This window comes from Lacerta agilis, chromosome 1 (assembly GCF_009819535.1).
Source record: "Lacerta agilis isolate rLacAgi1 chromosome 1, rLacAgi1.pri, whole genome shotgun sequence".
NCBI classification, from domain to species: Eukaryota; Metazoa; Chordata; class Lepidosauria; order Squamata; family Lacertidae; genus Lacerta; species Lacerta agilis.
This window is the reverse complement of record NC_046312.1, coordinates 111,198,396-111,221,809: the sequence shown is the minus strand read 5'-3', so window position 1 is coordinate 111,221,809 and position 23,414 is coordinate 111,198,396. Positions and strand designations below refer to the sequence as shown.

The following is a 23,414-nucleotide window of genomic DNA, read 5'->3' as shown; positions in this document are numbered from 1 at the left end:
CCTTCCCAAAATACCTTCTCCCTTGCTTCAGATAAATGGAACAGAAAATGTTACAGGGTGAAAGACAGTTCAGCACAAAGAGTGGGAGAAATATGCAGACAAGCTCGGGGAAATGAGGGGGAAATTGTAAACTATTTGTGTTAGAAATATGGAGCTGCAAACATTCGATCATTTTAATCTCCTCACTCAGTTGTGATAAGAGAAAAATATTCAGGCAGCTCCTTTGACAGAGGAGGGTAATCTTTCTTCTTGCATACAAGTGCCAACTTCTTTTTTATTTTTATCCTTCCTATTTCCTAAAAAAAAGAGAGAGAAATTACCTTTCCTTTTCACCGTGCTCCTATCGACCTCCCCTAAAGGTCCCCTTTTTAAAAATAAAATAAAATCTGTGTGTACTTTGAGGAACTCTGGTAATTTACAGAAGGCTTGGCTGCTGATAAACTACCACTATAAGATGCTGCAAAAGAGATCAGCTTTGTTGATAAAAGTCTTGAGAGGCCTCTTCTACCTGCTTCTGAAGTCCTCTGGAGAAGAGAAATCATTTCCCCGGTGCTATTTCACTGAGGCTGCATAAGCACCATGCGTCAAAAGCACATCTAAAGCACATTTTCTTCCCAGAAAGATTCCTAGGCACTATAGTTTGCTAACTCTGTGAGGAGTAAACTACAATTCCTATGATTTTCTTTCACAGATATGCTTTAAATGTACGGTGTGTATGCAACCTGAGATAGGGCGCACCTCCATTACCATCGGTTTTTGATACAGTAGGAGTGCCTGGTGATTCCCAAAACGCCATTCCTCCTTTGCCACCTTCCAGCCTTCTTGCTACTGCACTTTATGAGCCATACACTGAGGTGATTTACGAGTGCAGAAGTCAAGCCCAGTTTTTCTACACAACTCCCTGTCACAATTCCCTGAACCCGACAAGCCCAATGTTTTAAACCTTCTTTGCTGGAATAGATGAGCCCACATGATTCAACCGCATTTGCTGGAATAGCGGACACCATTTCATGATGTTCTGCCAGCCATACATTAAACCACCACTTCTCTTCCTCAACAAGGAAGGACAGTGCTGGCCACTAACTAACTTGGATGGCTGTAAAAGAGAACTGGACAAATTTTATGGAGGATAAGGGTATCAAAGGCTGCGAGCCACGGTGGCGAGGTTCTACCTCCATTTTGGGCTAGCCTCATCTGCAAGGAATCACTCAGCCATGTTCTTCTTTACCTGCAATATGAATCTGTTCAGGTATGGAGAATATATAAGCAGAGTGACAATAATAATACTGTAATAGGAATGGGACAACAGAAGTTTTGCTGTTGTTTTCAAAATTCATTTTCAGGCACTCATCAGGAAGGATTTGATTTGCCATCAACCTTTTGAAGATTACATATCGCTCAATGCACTGTGTTAACATGCCCACCCCCACCCCCCCAATTCTGGGTCCTAAGTACCATTAATCAGTTTTGTACAGCCTGCATTAATTCATTTTCAGGGAGCAATTGCTGAAGTTGATTTATGATTCTAATGCCAAAGCTGGCAGTTCAGAGGCTCAGCTTGGCAGAAAGATTAAATGAAAGAAAGAAGGGAAAGAAGAGAAGGAAGCAAGCAAGGAAGGAAGTCTGTTTCCCCCTCCTCCATAGCGTGAAGACAAGCAAGGGGAGGGGAGCATAATGGCATCCTATTTACATCAGGCATGGAGATTTACAGACTGGGGACTGTCACAGGTGAAAAGAAGTTAGCTAATGAAATCTGAACTTGTGCAACAGAGACGTGGCATTGCTTGCCTCCAGTCTTTTTTCTCCCTGTGAATAATTCATTGAGGAACAACTTTTCACCTCTGAAAGTCAAAGGTAAATTTCCTGTAGATTTCTCTCTGTGTGTATATGTGTGCTTGTTTGCTTGATTGCTTCTTAAATATAAAATGAAGCATGCATGCCAGCTTCTAGGACCTGAGGCAGTTTCTCCCTCTCCACCCCCCCCCCCCGTATTTTTTTTAGGGGTCTGGACCCCCTCAGTGTTCAGAGGGCGTTCAGCTTTGACCCCTGGATCCCTGCAATATCGCAAACGTGACGTCAAGGCATTGTGAAGATGGCATCTCTGGAACGAAGCAATACAAACACACACACACACACACACACACACACAGAGAGAGAGAGAGAGAGAGAGAGAGAGAGATAACAACCACCCACCACTCACTGACTATTTCATTCCCGGAATAGGGAACCATGAAATAAAATAAGAATTAAAAATATACTGGGGGAGGGGAGAGAAGAAAGTTCAGAATAAAGAATTACAGAATCCATAAAAACAAATTCAGTCAATAATATTAACGGCTCTGTCATAAAGCAGACAAAACGAAAAATGTCAAAGTCTTATTTTCAGGTGACTGTACCCAAGATTTGTAAAAGGGCAATTTTCTTTGCAATACTTCTCAACAGCATACATCATTTGCCTTTAAAGTGTCAGAAGCAAAGGTTAGGCAAAATTCAAGCCACCAGGGTCACATCCAAATATTATTATTATTATTATTATTATTATTATTATTATTATTATTATTATTATTATAATATACCTGGAGGTCTCAGGGCGGTTCACATAAAAGACAGGGCAGTTCACAGAATGCTAGTTTTGGCAATGTGGGATAAAGAGCAGAAGTCATTACTGTTAAGGATATTAGATGTTTAATTTTCCTGAAATGGGAATATTTATTTGAGTTGCTGTATATTAAAAGGGGGAGAGGTTTCTTTAAGGAAAACCTCTCATGTGATTGTGAGGTATTTTTTGACAGTGAGTTTGTCTGTCCAGCTGTTACTGCATCTCCGTGGTGTGTCTGTGAGGAGAATCCATGACACTGTAAAAGACAGTTGTGTCTCTGTAATAAGTCAGACAGAGGGTGATCCCTATAATGCAAATAGGGTGAATTCTGTGCAGGAGATTTCTTTATAAAGAATAAAGAAATAAAGAAATTTATAAAGAATAAAGAAATAACTCTTTGCTGAGGTAAAGAGTGAAGTGGAAACTAAGTGAGATTGGACTGATGCTCATATGAACATTAGCATGTAAACATGTTCATTTTGATATTTATTAAAATAATCTGTTCAGTTACCCAGAAGAGTTATTAGCCTTTTTGGCTGTAAGCAACTCTGCTATTTCACATCAAGTTGAATTTTTCAATTATCAAATAACAATTACCCTGTGTACTCCCAAATTTCCTGAAAGAAAGGCTAGTCATTTTGCAGAGATGCTTGAGAAGCTGAATGTAATTCTGAATCCTTTGAATGCAGTTGAATCTGAAACCCTACGGAAGGTTCTGGATCTGCTGTGCATGCTTCTGAAGCCACAGCAGGTGGGCAAGGTGGCTAAAATTTCAGGTGCGCTTTGGGGAATGACATTTGACACAAGGGAGGAGGAGGAGGAGGAGGAGTTTGGATTTGATATCCCGCTTTATCACTACCCAAAGGAGTCTCAAAGTGGCTAACATTCTCCTTTCCCTTCCTCCCCCAAACAAACACTCTGTGAGGTGAGTGGGGCTGAGAGACTTCAGAGAAGTGTGACTAGCCCAAGGTCACCCAGCAGCTGCATGTGGAGGAGCAGAGACGCGAACCCGGTTCACCAGATTACAAGTCTACCGCTCTTAACCACTACACCAACACAAGACATTACTTGTTTCTTAAAACTGTCTATAGAAGTGCAAAGGGAGACCAATTATTATTTTGAGACAACTTTACACAGAACGAGAAGTAGTCTTCAATGAGCCTTCTGGGCCAGAGATATGTGTTAGAAACTGAGATATGATAGCTGGGAGCTAAATGGCACCTTAAACCTAGGTTATGGATGCAACAATGGAACGTCTAGGTTTGGGTTTTTTTAATAACAAGAATATAAAGATGAAAATGAATGAACTGCAGCTAAATTATTATGCTCATTTTTCACATGGCCTAGTCCTTCCCCTGCCCACCCCAATAATATTCTTAAGAAGGTCTCTTCTCCAGTCTTCAGAGAGTAGCTGGAAGTGGGACGGCAGAAAAAGATCCTTCTTTCTTTCCACTTTGCAGTTTTAATCTGAATTCTCAGGCACAGTACTGAGCACAGAGCTCAGAAAGTGCTCGCACTAATGAAATTCCCTGTCACAAAATGCGCCTAGAACAATGGAAGTTTCAAACACTGGTCAGAGATGGGCCAATGTAATATATTGGAGCTTTATGTTCTGGTTCTCTCCATGCTGTTTTCAAGCTAAACATCTGCAACCCTTGTCCTAACAAAAATTAGGGATAAGTAATAAATTATTATTAATTACCTGTCCTTCACCCTAAGGTCCCAGGCTCTTTTTCAACTGGAAACCATGCTGAGATCTCCCTTTAAAATGTGGCTACTTCCTATTGAAAAGGACTAGCAACAAGCTATGGACACCAGATAGCTTGTGTAAATAAACAAATGTCAGCCCACCCATTGTTGAGATAATGCATCTCTTTTTCCAAATGGTTAATATGCATTGTCCATAACCCACAGAGAAATATCTTTTTGAAGGAACTAAAACATGGACATTTACCAGTTGCAGATCATCTTGCTCCAAAACTTCAATAGGCAAATGTTTCCATCCAGTGTTTTAAAATGTATAATGCCAAAACAGCTCCCTCTGCTTGAGCTGAAATAACCCCACATCTTTTCACACATTTTCTACACACACCAGCCTTCAAACTCTTATGGACCATGTGTTGTAGCTAAGGTACAGTCCCTTCTAAAATCCCAACAGCAAATGTGATTTAGACATTTCCAATCATACGCGGGTGTACAACACAGGCCATTCACCCCAAGGTTCACTAGTTTCACCTGGCTATCCAAAATTAATTCCAGGTTGTTGTTTTCTAGTGGCATCACTATGCTACAAATTAAGCAGTGTGATTCAACGATACCATTTGGGGAATGTTTCTGGGCCAGTGAGCCTTGTATCAAAAAGACAGCTCCACTTGAACTATAATGGCACCAGATTGCTGGAGTTCATCCATCAAAAAGATGGCAGACGTGCTTTTTTGGAGGTGTTTTGTGCAGGGATGTTGAAAGGTGCTGAAGGGCCTTCAGCGAGGAATCCAAAGGTGGTTCAACCACCTTATCCTATGCTATGCCAAGCTCGAGTGCAGGGAAAAGAATGCTCTGCATTGTTCCATCCATTTCTAGGTTCTTTGATCATCATCATCATCATCATCACCATCTTCTAAAAAAAACCTTTGCCCTCCCATTCAAAACAGTGGAAAGAAAAAAGGAGGGAGAAAATTAGAGGTGTCTCTCAGCAGCTGCTCCCCCAACACAACTCTTTTTCCCATACTGATGTTGGTGCTCTGGTTGGATTATCCAGTGGTGGCAGGGAGGATCTGACATTGCATCTTCCTCTCCAACGTCAGGTAGGGAGACCCAATCTGTCCTATGGGCTCCTGGGATGCCCTCCCAAGGACAATAGAACCGCAGCCTTAGGTAGATGTATATCATACGGTTTTCCATTATTGCTTTCACTGAATTAAAAAACACAGCACAGCAAGACATTAAGCATTCCACAGTGATATGCAAAGTACATTATATCCATGTATTCATAATTTCAGTCATTCATTAACAATGACGGTGTAATCAAGTGACTGTGCCGCCGTTTGGTAACTTCCTAGTGTGCTGTGCCGTAAATGATGCTGTTTTCAAACGGAGGTCTCATTTAAAGGTTCCACACGAATTCTTTTGCTCATTAATAAACAGTTTGCTATTTTTCCATGTTATTTTATTAAAAATGTGCCTTCTTTAAAAAATACACATATATTTTACTTTTTTTACAGACTGCAGGTAAAGATGTTTTTGGAGATTATCCTTGTTGTCCCAAACGACACCTGGTGTGTGTTCAGTATCCGGATCACCTTTATAAAATGAAGTGGGGGAACCCAGGGGAAGAAGAGGGCCGGAACAGCAATATATTAAGAGAAGAGACACTTAATTTTATAAATATCTTATTTTCTGTACATTATTGCATTGGGAGCCACAACTCTATGTAGCGTCATTATATAGGAAATAAGTTTAGAAATGGCAAATATATTTATGAATAAATACACTGGTCCGCTGCCTCAACAAGCACGAAATGTGGTAAACATATAAATTAGGAAACTCTCTTTCGAAATGCTTGTTTAGCAACACCAGTGGGAGGGGTGTGGGAACCAAAGCAAAATAAGTTAAATGAAAATAGTAAATGAGTCACAAACTTAACGATCTCATATATGGCTTTCTTATTCTGGATCTTTCTAAATAAAATGTTAAATTAAAGACATACGTTAAATTCTTTAAAAGAAAAAGCTCCAGGGCTGCTCTGCTTCCAAACATTTACACGGCAACTAAAATGCTTTAAAATCGAAGGAGAGGTAAAACTCGGGTACTACACAAAATACACTACTAGCACGGAGCCCCAAAACAACACACAATCCCTAGCAACAGGAGCACACAGCAAATAAGTTGCAATCTGTTCTCGAGCTGTCGTCAGCAATTCAAGCATTTGTTTCACCTAGTTTTTGCTGCAGTGAGGGAGGAAGATCCTAGTTTTCAAGTCAGACAGGAAAATATCCCATATTCCAGTGTTTTTCAACCACTGTTCCGCGGCACACTAGTGTGCCGCGAGATGTTGCCTGGTGTGCCGTGGGAAAAATTGAAAAATTCAAGAGAATTACTTTATATATAGTCAATATAGGCACAGAGTTAATTTTTTTAACATTTTCTAATGGTGGTGTGCCTCGTGATTTTTTTCATGAAACAAGTGTGCCTTTGCCCAAAAAAGGTTGAAAAACACTGCCATATTCTTTGCTTTTTTTTAAAAAAAAAAATGCATGTCGTGTGTCTAAGTTAAAAAGCAGATGAACTCTCGCTATATTTTGTGCACAATTAATCGTTTCGTAAACCATCGATCCAAGTTGTGTTCGTTGAAACAATCAAACCAAACCAAATCCGAAACAACAACAGGCCTCTGTTGTCTAGATTGCAATGCCCGTTGATGCAGAGTCCCACAACCCGCTTTCGTTGGGAAGTAATCAAGCGTCGGTGCCTTAAAAACGCAGTCACTGGAAAAATACGGAATCTTTATTTGCTTCCTTCGGTCTCTCTTCCAAATGGCCGTAGCGATGAGATGCTGCTGATTCAACCATCAGTAGGGTGCAAACAGGATAGATGTGGGAGTAGCTCGGATGGGGCCGTGCCCTGCCCTTAGGAGAGCTGTGGGTATTGCAGGCGCCTGGAACAAAGCCGCTGAAGGACGTGGAGGAAGAGTCAAAGCAGTAGATACTGCAGCGGCAGCGGCAGCAGCAGCAAGAGGAGACGAAAGGAAAGCAGGGGCCAAAGGCTTAATCATATCTTTCTGGAATGCGAGTTTTGCCTACAGGAAGAAGGGGCGAAAAACATTAAATGGTAATTTCACCCATTTATGGGGCAATCATCATCATCATCATCATCATCATCATCATCATTGCTTCCCCCCACCCCAGAACAATAAGTGCTGGAACTCTACAAGAAGTTGTTACAGTCAATCTCTGGGAGAATCGAGGCAGCCCTGAACAGGTTTGGCAAAAGCCACGTTCACCACCTGCGGAGGTGCTAAAAACTATGGCAAGCAGTCTCCCTAGCTGGTTTGGGGGGGGGGGGTCGACCCTGATTCTGGTGCAGGTCTAATAAATACTCCCTCATTTCCCTTGTTCTCTTAGATTCAGGCAGTTGGCTAGGGCAGCTCAGAAGGGCCCTCGCACAAATGCACACACATGCAACGGCAGAGGCCTGACTGGAAAGCTTAAAGCCCGCTGGTGCTACACGGGAGTCAGATTGATGAAAAGGAAATACAAATTGGCCCCACCCTATAGCTTGACCAATTGTAGCTCGGAGCTACATGGAGTCATAGATCTAAAAAAAAGGCCACCTATGCCTCCACAGGGAGGACCAGCAGCAATGAGGGCCTTTTATCAGCTTGGACTGGTTTACCAGTTCTGCCCCTATCTAAGAAAGAAAAGCAGACTTTGCCATGGTTACTTGTTTCCTGCTTACATCCAGACTAGACGAGTGCAATGCACCATATGTGGAGCATCCTTGGAAGATGGTTTGTAAGTTCTAGCTCAGCAGCTTGTGACAACCAAGGGGTCCCCTTGCCCTCCTTACAAGCTCAGCTACATTATTACCCTAAGTACGAGAGACAGCAGGGCCTTTTCCATAGTGACCCCATCACTGCTGAACTCCCTCCTATTTGGCCCTTCCTTTTCTTCAGTTACTTTACCGACTTTTTTCTGTTTCAAATGCTAATGCTTATACATGCTTTAAACATTAATATTTGTTCAGTGTTTTATCTTTATTGGGTTTGGATATTTGAATGCTGTTTTTTAACAGGTTCTTTATATATACAGTGGTACCTCAGGTTACAAACTTAATTCGTTCCTAACCTGAGGTACCGCTTTAGCTAATGGGGCCTCCTGCTGCCACCACACGATTTCTGTTCTCATCCTGGGGCAAAGTTCTTAACCCGAGGTACTACTTTCGGGTTAGTGGAGTTTGTAACCCGAAGTGTTTGTAACCCGAGGTACCACTGTACACACACACACTCTTACATTTTGCTGCACTGATTATGTTGCAAACTGTTTTCTGGGGGATTTTGCCTGGAAAAGTGGGGTATAAATACCTAAGCAAACGAATAAGTGCTTCAAAATTCCACCTCCTCCTTTTTAAAATTTTCTGCCCAGGAGGTTAAAAATATTCAAGTGATACCATAAACTGTAAAGCAGACGGCAATTAGCTATTTGCATTAAGGTTAACCTTCTACCGAATGTCAATATCCCTGCGCATTATATGGATTAGCAGAATTGACCCACTAAAATGTTTCTTGCCAAGGTTAATGTGATTATTTTTCTAAAGGGCACTGACAGCCTACCATTACCGGTTTATTTTCTTCGTTTTCGCTTCTATTTGCGGATAGGAGTCAGCAGGTGACTTTCCCCGATGCAGCTAAAATTAGCATGCACAAGTGGTTAAGGCACTTTATTAACTGAGAAAGACGTGTATGCAGAGTCGCCTGATAAGCACCTCTTAGTCAGCTTCATGGACACTGACTATACTTTCAGTGGCAACAGTGATGGTCAAAATTCCTGAAAACATTGTACAAGCAGCAACATATGAAGTTGGTCCTGAGAGCTGCTCAGACCCACTCACTGCCTGCTTACAGATACAAATTAAACACTTAACTGGGCCTTGTGCTCCAGCACGCACCTGCTTTAGCTCCCCTACCGTGAAACTAATAAGTGGATATAGCCTGAAGCATTTTAATTTTATTCTTTATAATTATGCAAGGATATTAGTGTTTGTTTGTTTGCTTGCTTGCTTCTAAAGGTCATTTGGAATGTGCTGCACTTTAAAAATGAGAATATACGCTCCTTAGGCATCCTTGGCTTGCAGCGCACCGTGGATGCACTCCAGGTTCGTTAAAAATAATGGTCGCCGACTTCAGCGGGGAGCCTCTTTCTGTAGGAGGCTCACACCCATCGTAAGAACATAAGAAGGGTCTGCCGGATCAGGGAAATGGCCCAGATGCTCCAGCATCCTGTTCTCACAGGGGCCTCCCGGCCAGGCAAGTGTCAACCAAACCCTCCCTTCCTGTGCTTTCTAGCAACTGGTATCTAGAAGCATTACTGCCTCCGACGTGAAGGCACAGCATAGCCATCATGGCTAGCAGCCCTTGAGAGCCTCTTCTAGATATCTTCACTGACACAGAGATGGTCACAGAATCTTCCAACACTGTACCCTGGACATGAGTGCCCACGAAAGAGAGAAATTATGTGGGGAAGGAATTTTACATTGCAAGATAAGCGCTTTTTTTTTTTTTTGAGGACTTGGAACTATTCTGTAGCACCACAGTAGTTTCAATAGCTGCCGTTGGAATGGGCAAGAGGAAGGTGAGAAACAATCAAGAGAAATGCAATGGAGTCTGCTCTGCCCTCTAGGGTTCAATTTAAGCACTGCCTGCTGTTGCTTTCAGTTGGAACCATGAGAAGAACGGGACATTGCAAAAAAGGCTCGCTTAAAGGCAGAAATGTATTCCCCTAACGTGCACTGCTTTGGCCTTTAAAAGAGATGGAGTGCATTTCTAAAAAGAAAAATAAGACACACTACTCGTTCCATTTCAGATGGTTTATTCCCCCCCTCCAGCAGCAGCTAACTTCCTTTGTGTGTGTGGACTGGCAGATTCACATCTGACATACACCTAAACTTGACTGCAGTTGGAATCCCCCAGTTACAGAACAATGTGTAGATATATATAATGCTACGCTCAGGCAACACTTACTGCTAGAATACTTGGACTACGTTGTAGTTTGTTATAAGGGCTGTATTTCGGTTTTGTAGGCTTCCCTGCAACTCTGTCCTTGTGTCTTCTGCTGGAAATGTGCTGGAAATGTAAAACGAAACAAAAAACGTTCAGTTTAAAAGTCATTACCTAATACCGGATGACCTCTAATGTTAGCCATATTTGGAGTAAACTCAAAGGAATCAGGGGAATTCAGTTGCACGAGTCCAATGATTTCAGTTGGGTTTGACTAACGCTGTATATCACCTGCTGCCGTTATTGTGCAAATCTGTGAACTTACTCCAAGAAAATAAACTGCATAGAGCTCCAGCAGAAAATTTAGGTTTCGGTAGCAAAACCCCTGTAAAACCATGCAACCAGAACATTTAGATATTATGATTGTGCAAATCAGGTACATTAAAAAAACAACAACTCCCAAACTTATTACTTAAAATCTGTGCATGCTCAGATTTTCATTAGGAGACAATAAAATCAAAGTGATAGACTGTACATCAAGAGAGAGAGAAGGTGCTGGATGACAGCACTGGCCTTAGCACATGAAATTGCCAGCAGCAGATGGATGGTGATGATCCAGGAAAGAAGTGAATTCTCATCCCTATATATTTAAGCACTGGGAGGCTGCAAGCGCTGCAGCCAGTACCATGCCAGCACACAGCGGCTGACTGGAATCATCCTGGCCTGTACACAAGCTGTTCTCATCAGCAGGGGAAGCGGCTCCCAGCCATTAGCAAATCCTTCCTAAATATTTTCAGACTTGTCCTTGAGCACCTATGAGGTTTATATATCTGCCAATTTAAAAGCAAAACCTGAGATTCAGGATCTGGCACCATATTCTAATGATCGTTGAACGTTACTTTATTTGATTGCTTATTTTAAAGCTATGTTTTATTATCACATTTTTGTATTGCATTAGATTATGTTTGGTATTCCATTAGATTCTCTGTTTCTTCAGCTTGTAAACCGCCTTGAGTATTGTAAGATAGAAAGGCGGTATACAAATTAAAAGTGATGGTGATTATGATGATATTTTTGCACAAGGCAGCTGGATTCCTTTGCTAAACACCTGGAAAGTGGAATTTGGTCTGCCAAATTAAAATTAGCCACTTAATCTGACGAGCGTGTGATACGAAACAAAGGACTCCCGTGATCTATGAACGTGGCAAGCGCTATGGAAACCCAGTGATTCCCGATGCTGTTGCCATACCTGCTTAAGTTGGATTTCTGAGTTGACATGGACGTCACAGATCTCACAATGAAATGTTTTGTTCTGCAGTCCTGAGCCCATGGTGACATTCTGAGCCTTCAGCCTGGATCCTGGTCTAGGGTAAGACTTGATTGGACCGGCACCATTCCGAGCCTCAACCATTGTCTTGTGCTTGGAACCTGATGAGCCACATTGCAAAAGCATCAGAGATTGTTTCTCCCTTAAATGACCAACTAAACATTTTCAGCCATAATACCATTTCCATCACTTTCCATATTTACACATAGGGTAAATATGAAGGAAGGGCTTTGCTTTTTCTTGTTACCTGCGCAAAGGCTTTTTTCCTTGGGTTTTTGCAAGTGAACAATATCTTCTTACAAGCAGTAACAAAACAACATCCCCGCCCCCAAACCCAGGAGAGACTAAAACAACGAAAACTTAACACATCAACATGGAAAGCCAGTACGGAGATGACTATGTTATATACAGGTAAGTATAATTGCATTTATGTATTTAATCCATCCTTTTAATCAAGAAGTCCATATCTCTCTCCGTGGCTTGCATAAGGAATTGTGTAGGTTGTTTTCTGAAATGTAAGAAATTAAGATGCACCAGGTAGAATAGAGAAGTCTGACTGCTTCTTTGCCTTCACGGCACAAAGTTTACCAGTTATAGTCTCAGCTATTTCAATCTTCCAAACATTATAATAAGCCTTTTTGTCTGCCATGTGTAGGGAACTTGTGATGATGCTGGGCTCCTATCAGCCCAGGTCAAAATGGCCAATGGTAAGGGATGATGGGAGTTCATCTAGAAGGCATGTATTTCCCACCCCTGTTCTGTGAAGTTAAGTTTTCAAATGCTTCACAATGAGAAACCCTTTGCAGAACTGTGAGATTGTTCAGGAACTGCCTATCATTACAGGCACTGATTAAGACAAGTCCTCTTTTGCCACATAATCCATAGTTCCAACTACAGTGGTACCTCGCAAGACGAATGCCTCGCACAACAAAAAACTCGCTAGACGAAAGGATTTTGCGATTTTTAGGTGACCCGCAAGACGAATTTTTCTATGGTCGTGCTTCGCAAGATGAAAATTTCAATGCATTCCTATGGGAATTAAATTCCTATGCATTCCTATGGTTGTGCTTCGCAAGACGAATTTTTCGCAATACGAAACGACTCACAGAACGAATTAATTTCGTCTTGCGAGGCACCACTGTATATGGATCTTGGTGACCTTCCTACAGAGTCTCCCAGAATCCACCAGCTTTAGAATCCTTGGCATAAGAGGAGGAAAATATCCCCCCCCAGGAAATAAAGTTGTCCTCACAATTACTTCCTTTTGATCTGTAAGTCATTTCTGTCATTTTAAAAAATAGTTTTTCATTTAAGCACAAAGGAGAAGTGCTGGAAAATTATGTTCACTCAGTGCTACAAATGAAAGCACGAGAAAGCTGAAAAGCTTTACACTTCAGCAAAACAGATAGGTGAACAATAGAATTTCATGAGAAAACCAGAAACCAAGGACGGAACTACACGAGGGTTGGAGATTCCAGTCCTCCTGAGTTTGAAGAAGAAGAAGAAGAAGAGTTTGGATTTGATATCCCGCTTTTCACTACCCGAAGGAGTCTCAAAGCAGCTAACATTCTCCTTTCCTTTCCTCCCCCACAACAAACACTCTGTGAGGTGAGTGGGGCTGAGAGACTTCAGAGAAGTGTGACTCACCCAGCAGCTGCATGTGGAGGAGTGGAGATGCGAACCCGGTTCCCCAGATAACGAGTCTACCGGTCTTAACCACTACACCACACTGGCTTAATGTAGGGGGCAAAGGGGGATCAGTAGGCAGATGTGTAGGTGCTGGACCATTTCCTCCCATTACTTGATTCTCCCGTGACCTTCCATTTCATAGATTCATGTAATGGTAGGGTTGGAAGGACACGAGGCCATCTAAGTCCAACCCACTGCAATGCAGGAATCTTTTGCCCAATGTGGGGTTGAAACCCACGACCGTGAGATTAATAGTCTAATGCTGTACCAACTGAGCTATCTCCATCCCCCCCCCCCAAATTCATCCCACATTTGGCTCCATGACTGGAAATAAGCTTTATGGAGGAAGGAAGTCTCTCTGGGGAGATGTGGCAGAGAACTGGTGCACAAGGAAAAGACCACCCACCCACTCCCTGGCCATTAATTCTCCTGTTGCAGTCCATGTTACTCTCAACCAGCGATTCTGTGTCTGGGAAACACCAATGGTGTTTCTAGGGTTCCAACAACTTTCAAGTTATGCAAGCAGCTTCTGTTCACCAGAAAATAATAAGTAAAGACTGCATGGAAAAAGGCACACAGGACTTTTGTTCTGCTGTCTGTTACCATCACGAGGGAAACAGAAAGAAAATATGGCTTCTTGTTATTGCTCTTTTTTTAAAGAAAGAAAAAATCAAAGACACAAAAACACTTTGAGGTATGAGATTCACAGGCATAATTATATTCTCCCGCAGAAGCAATAGTAGGTTTTTAAAATCTATATTCTTTCAGTTACCTGGTTTGTTTCATCTACTTAATACCACTCATGCATTACTTTTTCTTATGCATCAGTGGTATTAGCTCACAAAGGCTTCTGCCACAATAACATACTTGTACCTAGTTAAAACACTGGGGAGGGGAAGCAGATTTAAGACATATGCTTACATCAATATTATTTATGAGGTGCTTTACTCATTCATACATGTGCTCATGTCCCCTGGAGAAACATGCAAGAAAATACAAACACTGTACAATCACATCACGATTGGATGGTGGGCTTTTTGGCCATATTTTATCAATACAAATAATCAAAATATTCACTTAGGAATAATACTCCACAGAAAGGAGTCTCGATGCAATTGTGTCTACCAGTGATGCAAATGCACACGGTAAATTTGGAGAGGGGGAAAAAACTATTTTATTTATTAGATTTATATACTGCCTTTCCACCAAGGCCCCTCTGTCCAATTTTATCCTCACACCAAACTTGCCAGTTAGGCAAGACAGAGAGATAGTGACTGACTCAACATCGCTAAGCCATCTCCATGGCTGGGTGAGGATTTGAATTGGAGTTGCCACAGTCCAAAGTAAGACCCTCTCGAGCATTGCACCACACTGGCTCTCAAAAGACACAAAGGAACTGAAAGCTGAGGCGAATTGAACATGCACAGTGCCATGCATAAAATAAAGAAAGGATAAAAATGAGTGATGGAGGGTTTCCATTACATTGGTTTGGTTTGGAAACGAGACCCTTGGGGAAATTCTGAAGGCTTCCTTATTTTTTTTTAATTGTCTCTTACAGATCCCTTCCTGTGCCAGTACTGGATAGTCCTTGCACCAGGACAAAAGGCATGTAGGTCTCCTACATAGGAATGGAGAGACACTGAATAAGCAGCAGCGGACCAGTGTTACCCTGTTCACTGAGAGCATCAGGGAAGGCTTTTTCAGCAGTTACCTTCCAAGTGTCCCTATTTTCCAGGGACAGTCCCGAATTTAACAGAAGCCATCTCAGTTTCTGATTTGATCCCGGAATGTTCTGCTTTTCCTTAGGACGTCCCTACTTTCATTGGAGAAATGTTGGAGGCTATGGAGTTACGTAACCCCCCGAGCCAAGGAGATAAGCAACTCTACAACCTTTAGAAGACATCTGAAGGCAGCCCTGTATAGGGAAGTTTTTAAATGCTTAATGTTTTGTTATGTTTTAATATAAGTTGGAAGCCGTCCAGAGTGGCTGGGGCAACCCAGTCAGATGGGAGCAATATAAATAGAACAATGGCAATGGTAATGGTAATAAGATTAATGGAATAGGACGTCCCTATTTTCATCGAAGAAATGTTGGAGGGTACTGCATATGAGGTGGCTCTCAAAGGTTCTCCTTGAAATGTGAAATCGTGAAAACTGCCTTCTGATTTTGTGTTCTGCAGCAGCATTTCCTGGAGTAAGAGGGTGAAATACAGATCCAAGGAAGCTGGGTGAAACCATCAGTCTGGGCAACAAGGGCATTCATAGGAAATGGCAGCAGTAAGCACTCAGTAGGTGCCTATTTCCGTATAACCAGATGATTAAGAGCTTTAATAAAGAACAGAATTTATGCACCCCGTGTTGTCTGCAGACAGGAATCTAGTAATTGCCACTGTATATTTTACATAAAACACCCTCTCCTTTAAAAAAATAAAGAGGAGACAAAAATTATTACATACACCACCATTTCTAAATGCCAATTATATCAACTTCTTTCAGCCTTCCCCCCTCCCCTCAATGATGCATTTAGTTATTTCTGGTAGATATTCACCTGTGTTATGTGCTTCTAGCTGTGATAGGGAGTTCACAGCCACTTTGCATAATGAGCAGTAAAGCAGTTTTTTGGCTTTCTCCTCTTCTGATTCAGAAATGGCATTAGTAGTCCCATTTGTGCTTCTGGAAGAAGTTGACGTTGAGGGTGTAGATGTTGTTTCTACCGCTGCGGAGGTGACAAGCACTGCTGTAGCTCCAGGCTCAGGTATAAAAGAGACCACTTCAGCATTTGGAAGCTGACTAGAGCCATTCACTGTCAGGTGTGCCTTGTCTTCTGAAAGAGAGAGAGAAATAATATTAGGCTGCCAGGTTGTCCTGTAATCCAGATGATGGTATGAGGACCAGACACGACCAGTGTCTTAGGGCACTATCTCAGGGAAATTCAGTTCAGTTCACACTTAAAAGGCTATCGACCAAAACTGCATTGTGAACAGCTCTTCTGTTGGAATCTGCAAGCGATGTAGTTTTCCCACCAAACAGCGTTTACAAGAATTAGGGGAAGGTGCACATAAAAATGAAAATATTAGCGGGGGGAAATGCATTATATTAGGGGAGGTTGCTTGCAAAAAAATGCACACATTAGGCAAAACTGCATACAAAAAGGTGTTTGTGGTTCGAGGACCCGACGCCCGCATGCAGGAAATAAAACTCCAGGACACAATAATTTTGGTTAATGGAAGGGAAAAGGCCACAACTTTATTGGTTACAGCATGTGAGTGGTATTGGCTTAGGCATTGGGTAAAACAAGCTATAGTAGACACTCCCCCCCCCCGCAGAGCGTGGAGTCACTCAAGGGTTAACCACCAGGATGTGGAGCCTGTTGATGCAAAATACAACTGGAAGCTCCACCCCTGAAGCCACCGGGGGTCGTGCCATGGCCCTAGCCACCAGCAGGGCATCAGACAGGATCCACGACCACCGGATTCCTTTACGGAATACCCAGCAGATGGAGGGTTAGGCGATGGCCTGAACCTTGTCCTCCGATACCCCACTAAAAAAAATGCACACATTAGGCAAAACTGCATACAAAAAGGTGTTTTTTAGGACCCTAAAATACAGATGAATTTTCATGATTTGAATTTTCAAATTGCTGCAGAGACGTGGATTAAACAATACTCGCTGCAGTCAACTGAAGGCAACCAACCATGCCCTGCCCCCCCATCTCTCACTGCCAATGAAAACTAATAAATGAATGGAGAAAGAACCTACCCACACGATGCTGACACAGAAACCTTGCACAAACAGATGTAAAAGAATGGAAGTTTACTACCACCCACCGTTTTTTCTCTCTCCTCCAATTTCCACCACTCTTCTCTCTCAACCTCACACTGGCCATAACATTAGTGTCTCACACTGATCTGTTAAAAAGTCCCTATGAACTGAAAGCAGAGATGCTGTATGTACTTTTGTTACCCAAAGAAATCTTGTGGCCGGATTCTGATGAGTGGGCACCGGGAGAAAGGGGGTTGGAGACTGGCTTGGAAGAAGGGGCAGGTGAGCCACCCTAATTTAAACCTTTTGTTTAGTTATTCAGCATAATTCCCCATTTCCCTTACTCACATCTTCCTCCCCTCCTTCTGTTTCTACTCCTTGTGTTAACTATTAGGGAGTTCCTCAAAGTGGGGGTTGTTTGTTGCTGCTGTCGTATGTTTCATTATGAAATGCTGTGCACATTGATGGCAGTATATAAACGAATGGTTCTTTTTTCCTTTTTTTTAAAGCCATGTTATATACAATGAGTGTAACCCACTGACAGGGAACTTGCAAGGGATGAATAAATTATTATCATGTTGCCAGACAGAGTTTGACAAAGCAATCATGACACCTCTAATATAATTTAAGCAAAAAAGTGAACACAATCAGTCAACACTATGTAATACTCGGCTTTTGTAAAAGATTGGATAACTTTTCCCCCTGCTTTCCTAATCTGGCACATTCAAGAGCATGGCTGTGTAGGAGATGCAAGGTTGTAAAAAACGGAAGCAGCAGCACATCTTATTTATCTGTGCAGGGGAGTATTTTAACAACATGACTGTTTACCACTTCTATAGCATCGTTCAGGGTAAAATGAGTGGTGACTAGGAAAGTTGTCCCCAGTTAGCTTTGACACCCTGTCACCCTAGGCTCGCGATCCTGATGTGTTTCCACAGCAGGCTGCAATCCACCTCACCCTCACTACTTCCTTTGACAGCACAGCAAAGCATAGGAGCATGCCTTTCATTAGTTTTGCCATTCGCATAAAAGAGGTACAGACTTCTAAAACACCTGCAGACAGCACCTACTGCAATATATTTCTCAAGAGTGCACTATATTCCCCCTTTGTTCTTGTATCAAAATTTGAACAAGCTGTTGCAAAAAAAGCTTTGACAGTTCTGGGAATCCTAATGCTATGGTAACAATAGGACTTCTGAGGAGGGAAGGAGTTTTTTGTTTTAAAGTTTTTATTAAGGTTTTTTTGTGTTACAAAGCAAACAAAACGATCTGGTCACAAATGGACATGGGAAATATTTTGTGTCCTCCGGTCTGGCACTGTTCTTGTATTCCTTAAGCAACGAGCAGAGGAAGTATTTGTTCTGTGATCAATTTTTCCAAATGTTGAATGTACTTTCGCCTGCAAAGGGGATATATGTAAACTCCTTTCTCGTTCTTATTTATTTATTTATAAATAACAACTCCGTTTATGCTGAAGTCTCGAGAAAAAAAAATCCCTCTAGTTAAGTATAACTTTAGGCTGAATATGACAAAAGCTGTTGTCTCTTATGTTATCGGACTCATTGTAGTTTTCATGCATTTATTAATACTTAGTTTGCATGTGTATACCACTATGTTTATGCCGTGCTTTTTTTGTACAAAAGTGAGATGCAGGCCATCACATTTTGATAAGCTGTAAAATGCCCTACCAACCCTTATTTATGTATTTGATTTGTTTGATTTTTATACCGGCCTTTATCATAAGATCTCACAGTGGTTCACACAACAAAATGCAGGATAAAAACAAACAATTTAAACGAAACAGCAAAACAATAACCCCCCTTTCCCACAGACACATTTAAAAGGCTGTAGGATATTAATCAGCCCAAGGCCTGGTGGAAGAGGAACATTTTTGCCTAGTGCCTAAAATATATATAATGAAGGTGGCAGGTGAACCTCCTTGGGGAGAACATTCCACAAATGGGGAGCCACCACAGAGAAGACCCGTTCTCATTTTGCCACCCTCATGTGGAGGAGGCACATGAAGAAGGGCCTCAGGAGATGATATCAGGGTCAGGGTAGGTTCATATGGAGAGAGTCAGTCCATGAGGTATTGCGGTCCTGAGCCGTTTAAGGCTCCCCTCTGCCTTTACCCCTTCACCCTTCTCTACTGAATGTGTAAAGAACTCCTAAAAAGTTAATAAAAATGAAAACGACACCGTAAAAATTAAAATGTATGACATTTTACGAATGTTCAATACTTCTGGGTTATTAAAAATTAAGAACAGTACACAGGGCCATTAGTGGCAAGACAAGATGGTGTTAAATGTGATACTTTCCTAGGACACCATCACCATACATATACACACATAAATGATACCTTTTCACATTTCCAGAATGATGTAGAAGTGAAGCCGAATTAAAATCATAAAAATGTAAGACTCAGGCCTCAATCTGAGGGTCTTCAAGCGGTGGTGTTTGTTTTGTTTTGTTTTTAATCAGTTAGTTATTGATGCTCTGGGAAAGGGTACAATAGGGGTGGTTTTTTAATTCACTTTAAGGAGCTATATGACTTTTCCCCACAAGCCTTTGGGGTGCTCTGGAAGGCTGATCAAATAAAATAAATAATTAATTCCAGACAGAGAGTGAAATTTATATATTTAACATACGGAAAGAATTCTTTCAGTAAAAGGTTTAGAGTTGACACTTTAGATACCTGGCATATCCGAAACAAAATTTAAATTGACGTTTCTTTTTTTCTGCCTGTTTAAAATGCATTTCTTTCTCCCACACAAAATAAGGCAACTGAAACTTCGGGGAAAGTAGTCAATTAGCTGACAGTCATAGAAGACTGGGTTGTGGACCAACCGTCTGAATACTAAGGAAGGAACTGTTCTAGTTTAGAAGGCTCCCTACCCCAACCAAATGTTTTTAAGGTTCAGGATCACTCATTTGCAAAATTATTTATTATTATTATTTTTTGAAGGGCAGGATTAATAACATATACCATAAATGGCATAAGGAATTAGACAGCAGAAAGAGGGTAATTAAAAAGTTGTTCAAGGTCGTATTTTTGATTTCAATTGTAAAGGCTTCCTGTCCTAAATTTCATTATCATTAAACAAGCATACACACATGCACAAACACAAACACTGCACCACATTACTCCTTGACATTCATTAAGACAAAGTTAGGCAGATTTGATAAGGAATTTTAGAACAATTCTTTTTCTGCTTTACTGCCCCATTTTCTGAATAATGAGAAACTAATGGGTGTCACTCAGAGTACCAACTTCCTAAATGGTTGTGCATTCTATTGAGAAATGAGGCTTTAGAGGGAAAAAAGAACTACGGGATGGTGCAGAAAATAGAATAGCCCTGTAGACCTGCATTCAAATCACCTTGGAGCAGAACACCTCTTAACTCTTTCCACACAACGTCTTTCCATTCACTTCTCAACCAACTCAAGCTGATGCAAGCCAATTCTGAAATCAGAATAAATTGTACAATTAAGGATTGTTTATACCTGCCACAGTTTTAAAGGTGGAGGTCATATTCTGATAGTGCTCAATCAGAAGCTCAAACAATGACTAATGCATGTTCAGTTGGGGGAGAGGGGTCTGGGAAGAAGAACTGGTCAGAGGGGCCATTCTTCTTTTCAGCGGATGAAGGGGCAAACAGAGATCAAGGCAACTACCGTGGGGATTGCAAATCTAGCAGCTTATCCTAAAATATGAGAATAATCCTGAGAATAATCACATACAATCTAAAAGATTGGCGGGGTTGGGGGAGAGATACTGAACGGTTTACCAAAGTTGCAGCTTAATAATTTATCCAGATCACTATTCCAACTACAGTGGTACCTCGGTTTATGAACTTAATCCATCCCAGAAGTCCGTTCTCAAACCGAAACCGTTCTTAAACCGAGGCTCGCTTTTCCTAATGAGACCTCCTGCTGCCAGTGCCCTTCCACCGTTTGGATTCCATTCTTAGACCGAGGTAAAGTTCTCAAACCGGGACATTATTTCCGGTTTTGCGGAGTTCATAAACCAAATCATTCTTAAACTGGACTGTTCTTAAACCGAGGTACCACTGTATTGTGGAACCACAAGAGCATTTATTTTTTGAGGTGTTGCAAATTAAAGGGAGTACACACACAGACACAGACACACACACACGTAAGGTATGTGGGTGAGAGAGGGAAAGAGGTGGACAGATAAAACCTGGAATCGAAATTCTGAGAGCAGAAAGTCCAATGTTCATCTCTTAAATTGCCAGTTATGCTTTGGCATGCAAGCTGCTTTCCCTTTCGGTCTGCTCAGTCAATGCCCTGTGTCCTTCTGAGGGAAGGAAAAAGTGGCATCTGCCCCTTGCTGATTCTCATGCAGGAGTGCTGGTTGCAGAGCAAAGGACTGGGAGCTGGTGCTCAGAATAGGAGATGCTTCCATTCAACATGAGAACAGGGACTCCTGCAATGTCCTACTTTTAAACATTTTTTTTTTTTTTTTTAAATCAAAATCAAAATCTGTACACACCACTCCGACATTCTGTGCCACGGTGGAATGGAATGGACCTCTTTTTTTCAATAGTGAATATAAAAGCAAGGACCATCAACCCATTTTCCAGATGGTAAATACATTTTCTCAACCAATTAGAATGAGTGCTCCACAGCATTAGAAGCCAAAGAAATAATCTGAAACTGAAACTGTATGGGGTATTAGGGGAGGCGTAGTACCTCTGGTGGGGGACACCTTCTGGGGTAATCCGTCCACCTTTGGTCCCCACCCTGCTCTCAGCTCCACCTGTGGCTCCTAGAAGTTGTCAGGATGTGACAGTGGCCACACCCTGGGAACAGCTTGAACTGGCCAGCTAAACCAGATGAGGGTAGCTGATGGGTCTCAAACCCTTAGTGAGTTAAGGACTTCCCTTGCATGAGAAGACAGGCTCTGGAAGATTGAGTGGACAAGACCAATAGTCCCATGGTCAAGAAGGCAGTCTTTGCACTTACCATAGAAGGAAGTGAAAGGAAGGTAGCCCATCTAGGAGAAGGAAAGCTCTGGTCCTACACCTCTGCTCCCTAGCGGAATATATTTGTGATAAGAACCCTACAGAAATCCGGAATGGAGCCCCTAAGGTGGCTGGATGGTGCTTTGTATGCCTCCTTCTGGCAACTCCTGCAGCTCAGCTGGTGCCAAACGTATTGCCCTGCTTTCCCATAAACCAGACATGTTCAAGCGGTCAACCATGATCGACCGGTAGATCCCTGGCTGATCGTGGTCGATCATGGGATCCTTAATGATCATTGCATTTAAAAAGCAGGCGAATTAATGTCTCCGCCCCCTCCCCCCTCTTCCTCTGTTGCATCAAGTGGGCGTTTGTTTGGCGTTTGTTGATGTCAATCCTCTCCCCGAAAAGCTGAAGAACTCTGTGCAGTGCTCCCCCCCAAAGCTCAACAACTCTAGTCAGTCCTCCTCTCCCATGCACACTCCTCCCCCCTCCAAGGACAATGGGTAGATCACTTCCAGTATTTTTATACTGGGAGTAGATCGCAGTCTCTTGAGAGTTGGATGTGCCTCCATAGACCATATCAGTGATGCTGAGAGCAGTAGCGGAGGAAGCCCGGGGCGGCGCGCGGAGGCACACCCCTGGGGGTGGGGTGTTGCGACATGACAACACACGTCAGGATGGGCTGCGCATGTGCAGAAATGCGGCGCATGTGCAGTCCATCAGCCCGGTGCTGCTGCTCCAGCGGCAGCTTGTGGACTGCCCTGTCCGAGCTGCTTTACGGACAGGGCAGCTCCATGAGCCGCCGCTCGCTTGGTGGCCCGCCCGGTCGCAGCAGCGCCAACTCGGATGCACTGTGCATGCCCGGAATTCCCGCCCGGCGTTGCTGCTCCCGTGGCGACTGGGGGAGCCACCAAGCGAGCGCCGGCTCGTGGGGCTGCCCCGTCCGTCCATGGAACAGCATGGATGGAGGGCCGGGCGACGGGGAGTGGCGGGAGGGGCCGCCAAGTGTCACCCCTTCCCCTGGGATCTGGGGTGGAGCGCCCCCTATGCCCCGCCCTTCCTACACCACTGGCTGAGAGGGGAGTCTTGCCGTTTGGGAAGCCCCGGACCGCAAGACATAAATATTAAATTAATTAAAACTTCAGTGCTGCTAACACAGAGGTTTGTCTTCACCTCCAGAGGAGCACTCCATTGTCTCTCAAGACAGACGGATGCCAAAAGCATAAAAAAATATTGCAGAGTCCTAGAAAAAGAATTGTTAGGACTAAATATTGAAATCTTACAACTAAGCCCAAGTTGACACCACTGAGACAAGATCATAGGCAAGAGAGGCTCAAAGGG

General features: G+C 42.5%; 1 protein-coding gene across 8 annotated transcripts in view; it reads right to left on the bottom strand.

The window, feature by feature from the left end:
- Nucleotides 1-6,847: 6,847 nt before the first annotated feature.
- ZNF385B (zinc finger protein 385B) overlaps nt 6,848-23,414 on the bottom strand; it is a 155,615-nt gene continuing 139,048 nt past the window's right edge. For 7 of the 8 annotated variants that reach the window (XM_033167138.1, XM_033167158.1, XM_033167166.1 and 4 more), the window contains 4 exons: nt 15,875-16,150; nt 11,560-11,738; nt 10,335-10,436; nt 6,848-7,394 (listed from right to left, as the gene is read on the bottom strand). In XM_033167138.1, coding sequence (XP_033023029.1) covers nt 7,167-7,394; nt 10,335-10,436; nt 11,560-11,738; nt 15,875-16,150 — 785 coding nt within the window. In that variant the 3' untranslated portion in view covers nt 6,848-7,166. The remainder of the gene's footprint in view (nt 7,395-10,334; nt 10,437-11,559; nt 11,739-15,874; nt 16,151-23,414) is intronic. The other variant, XM_033167149.1, reaches the window with a different exon arrangement.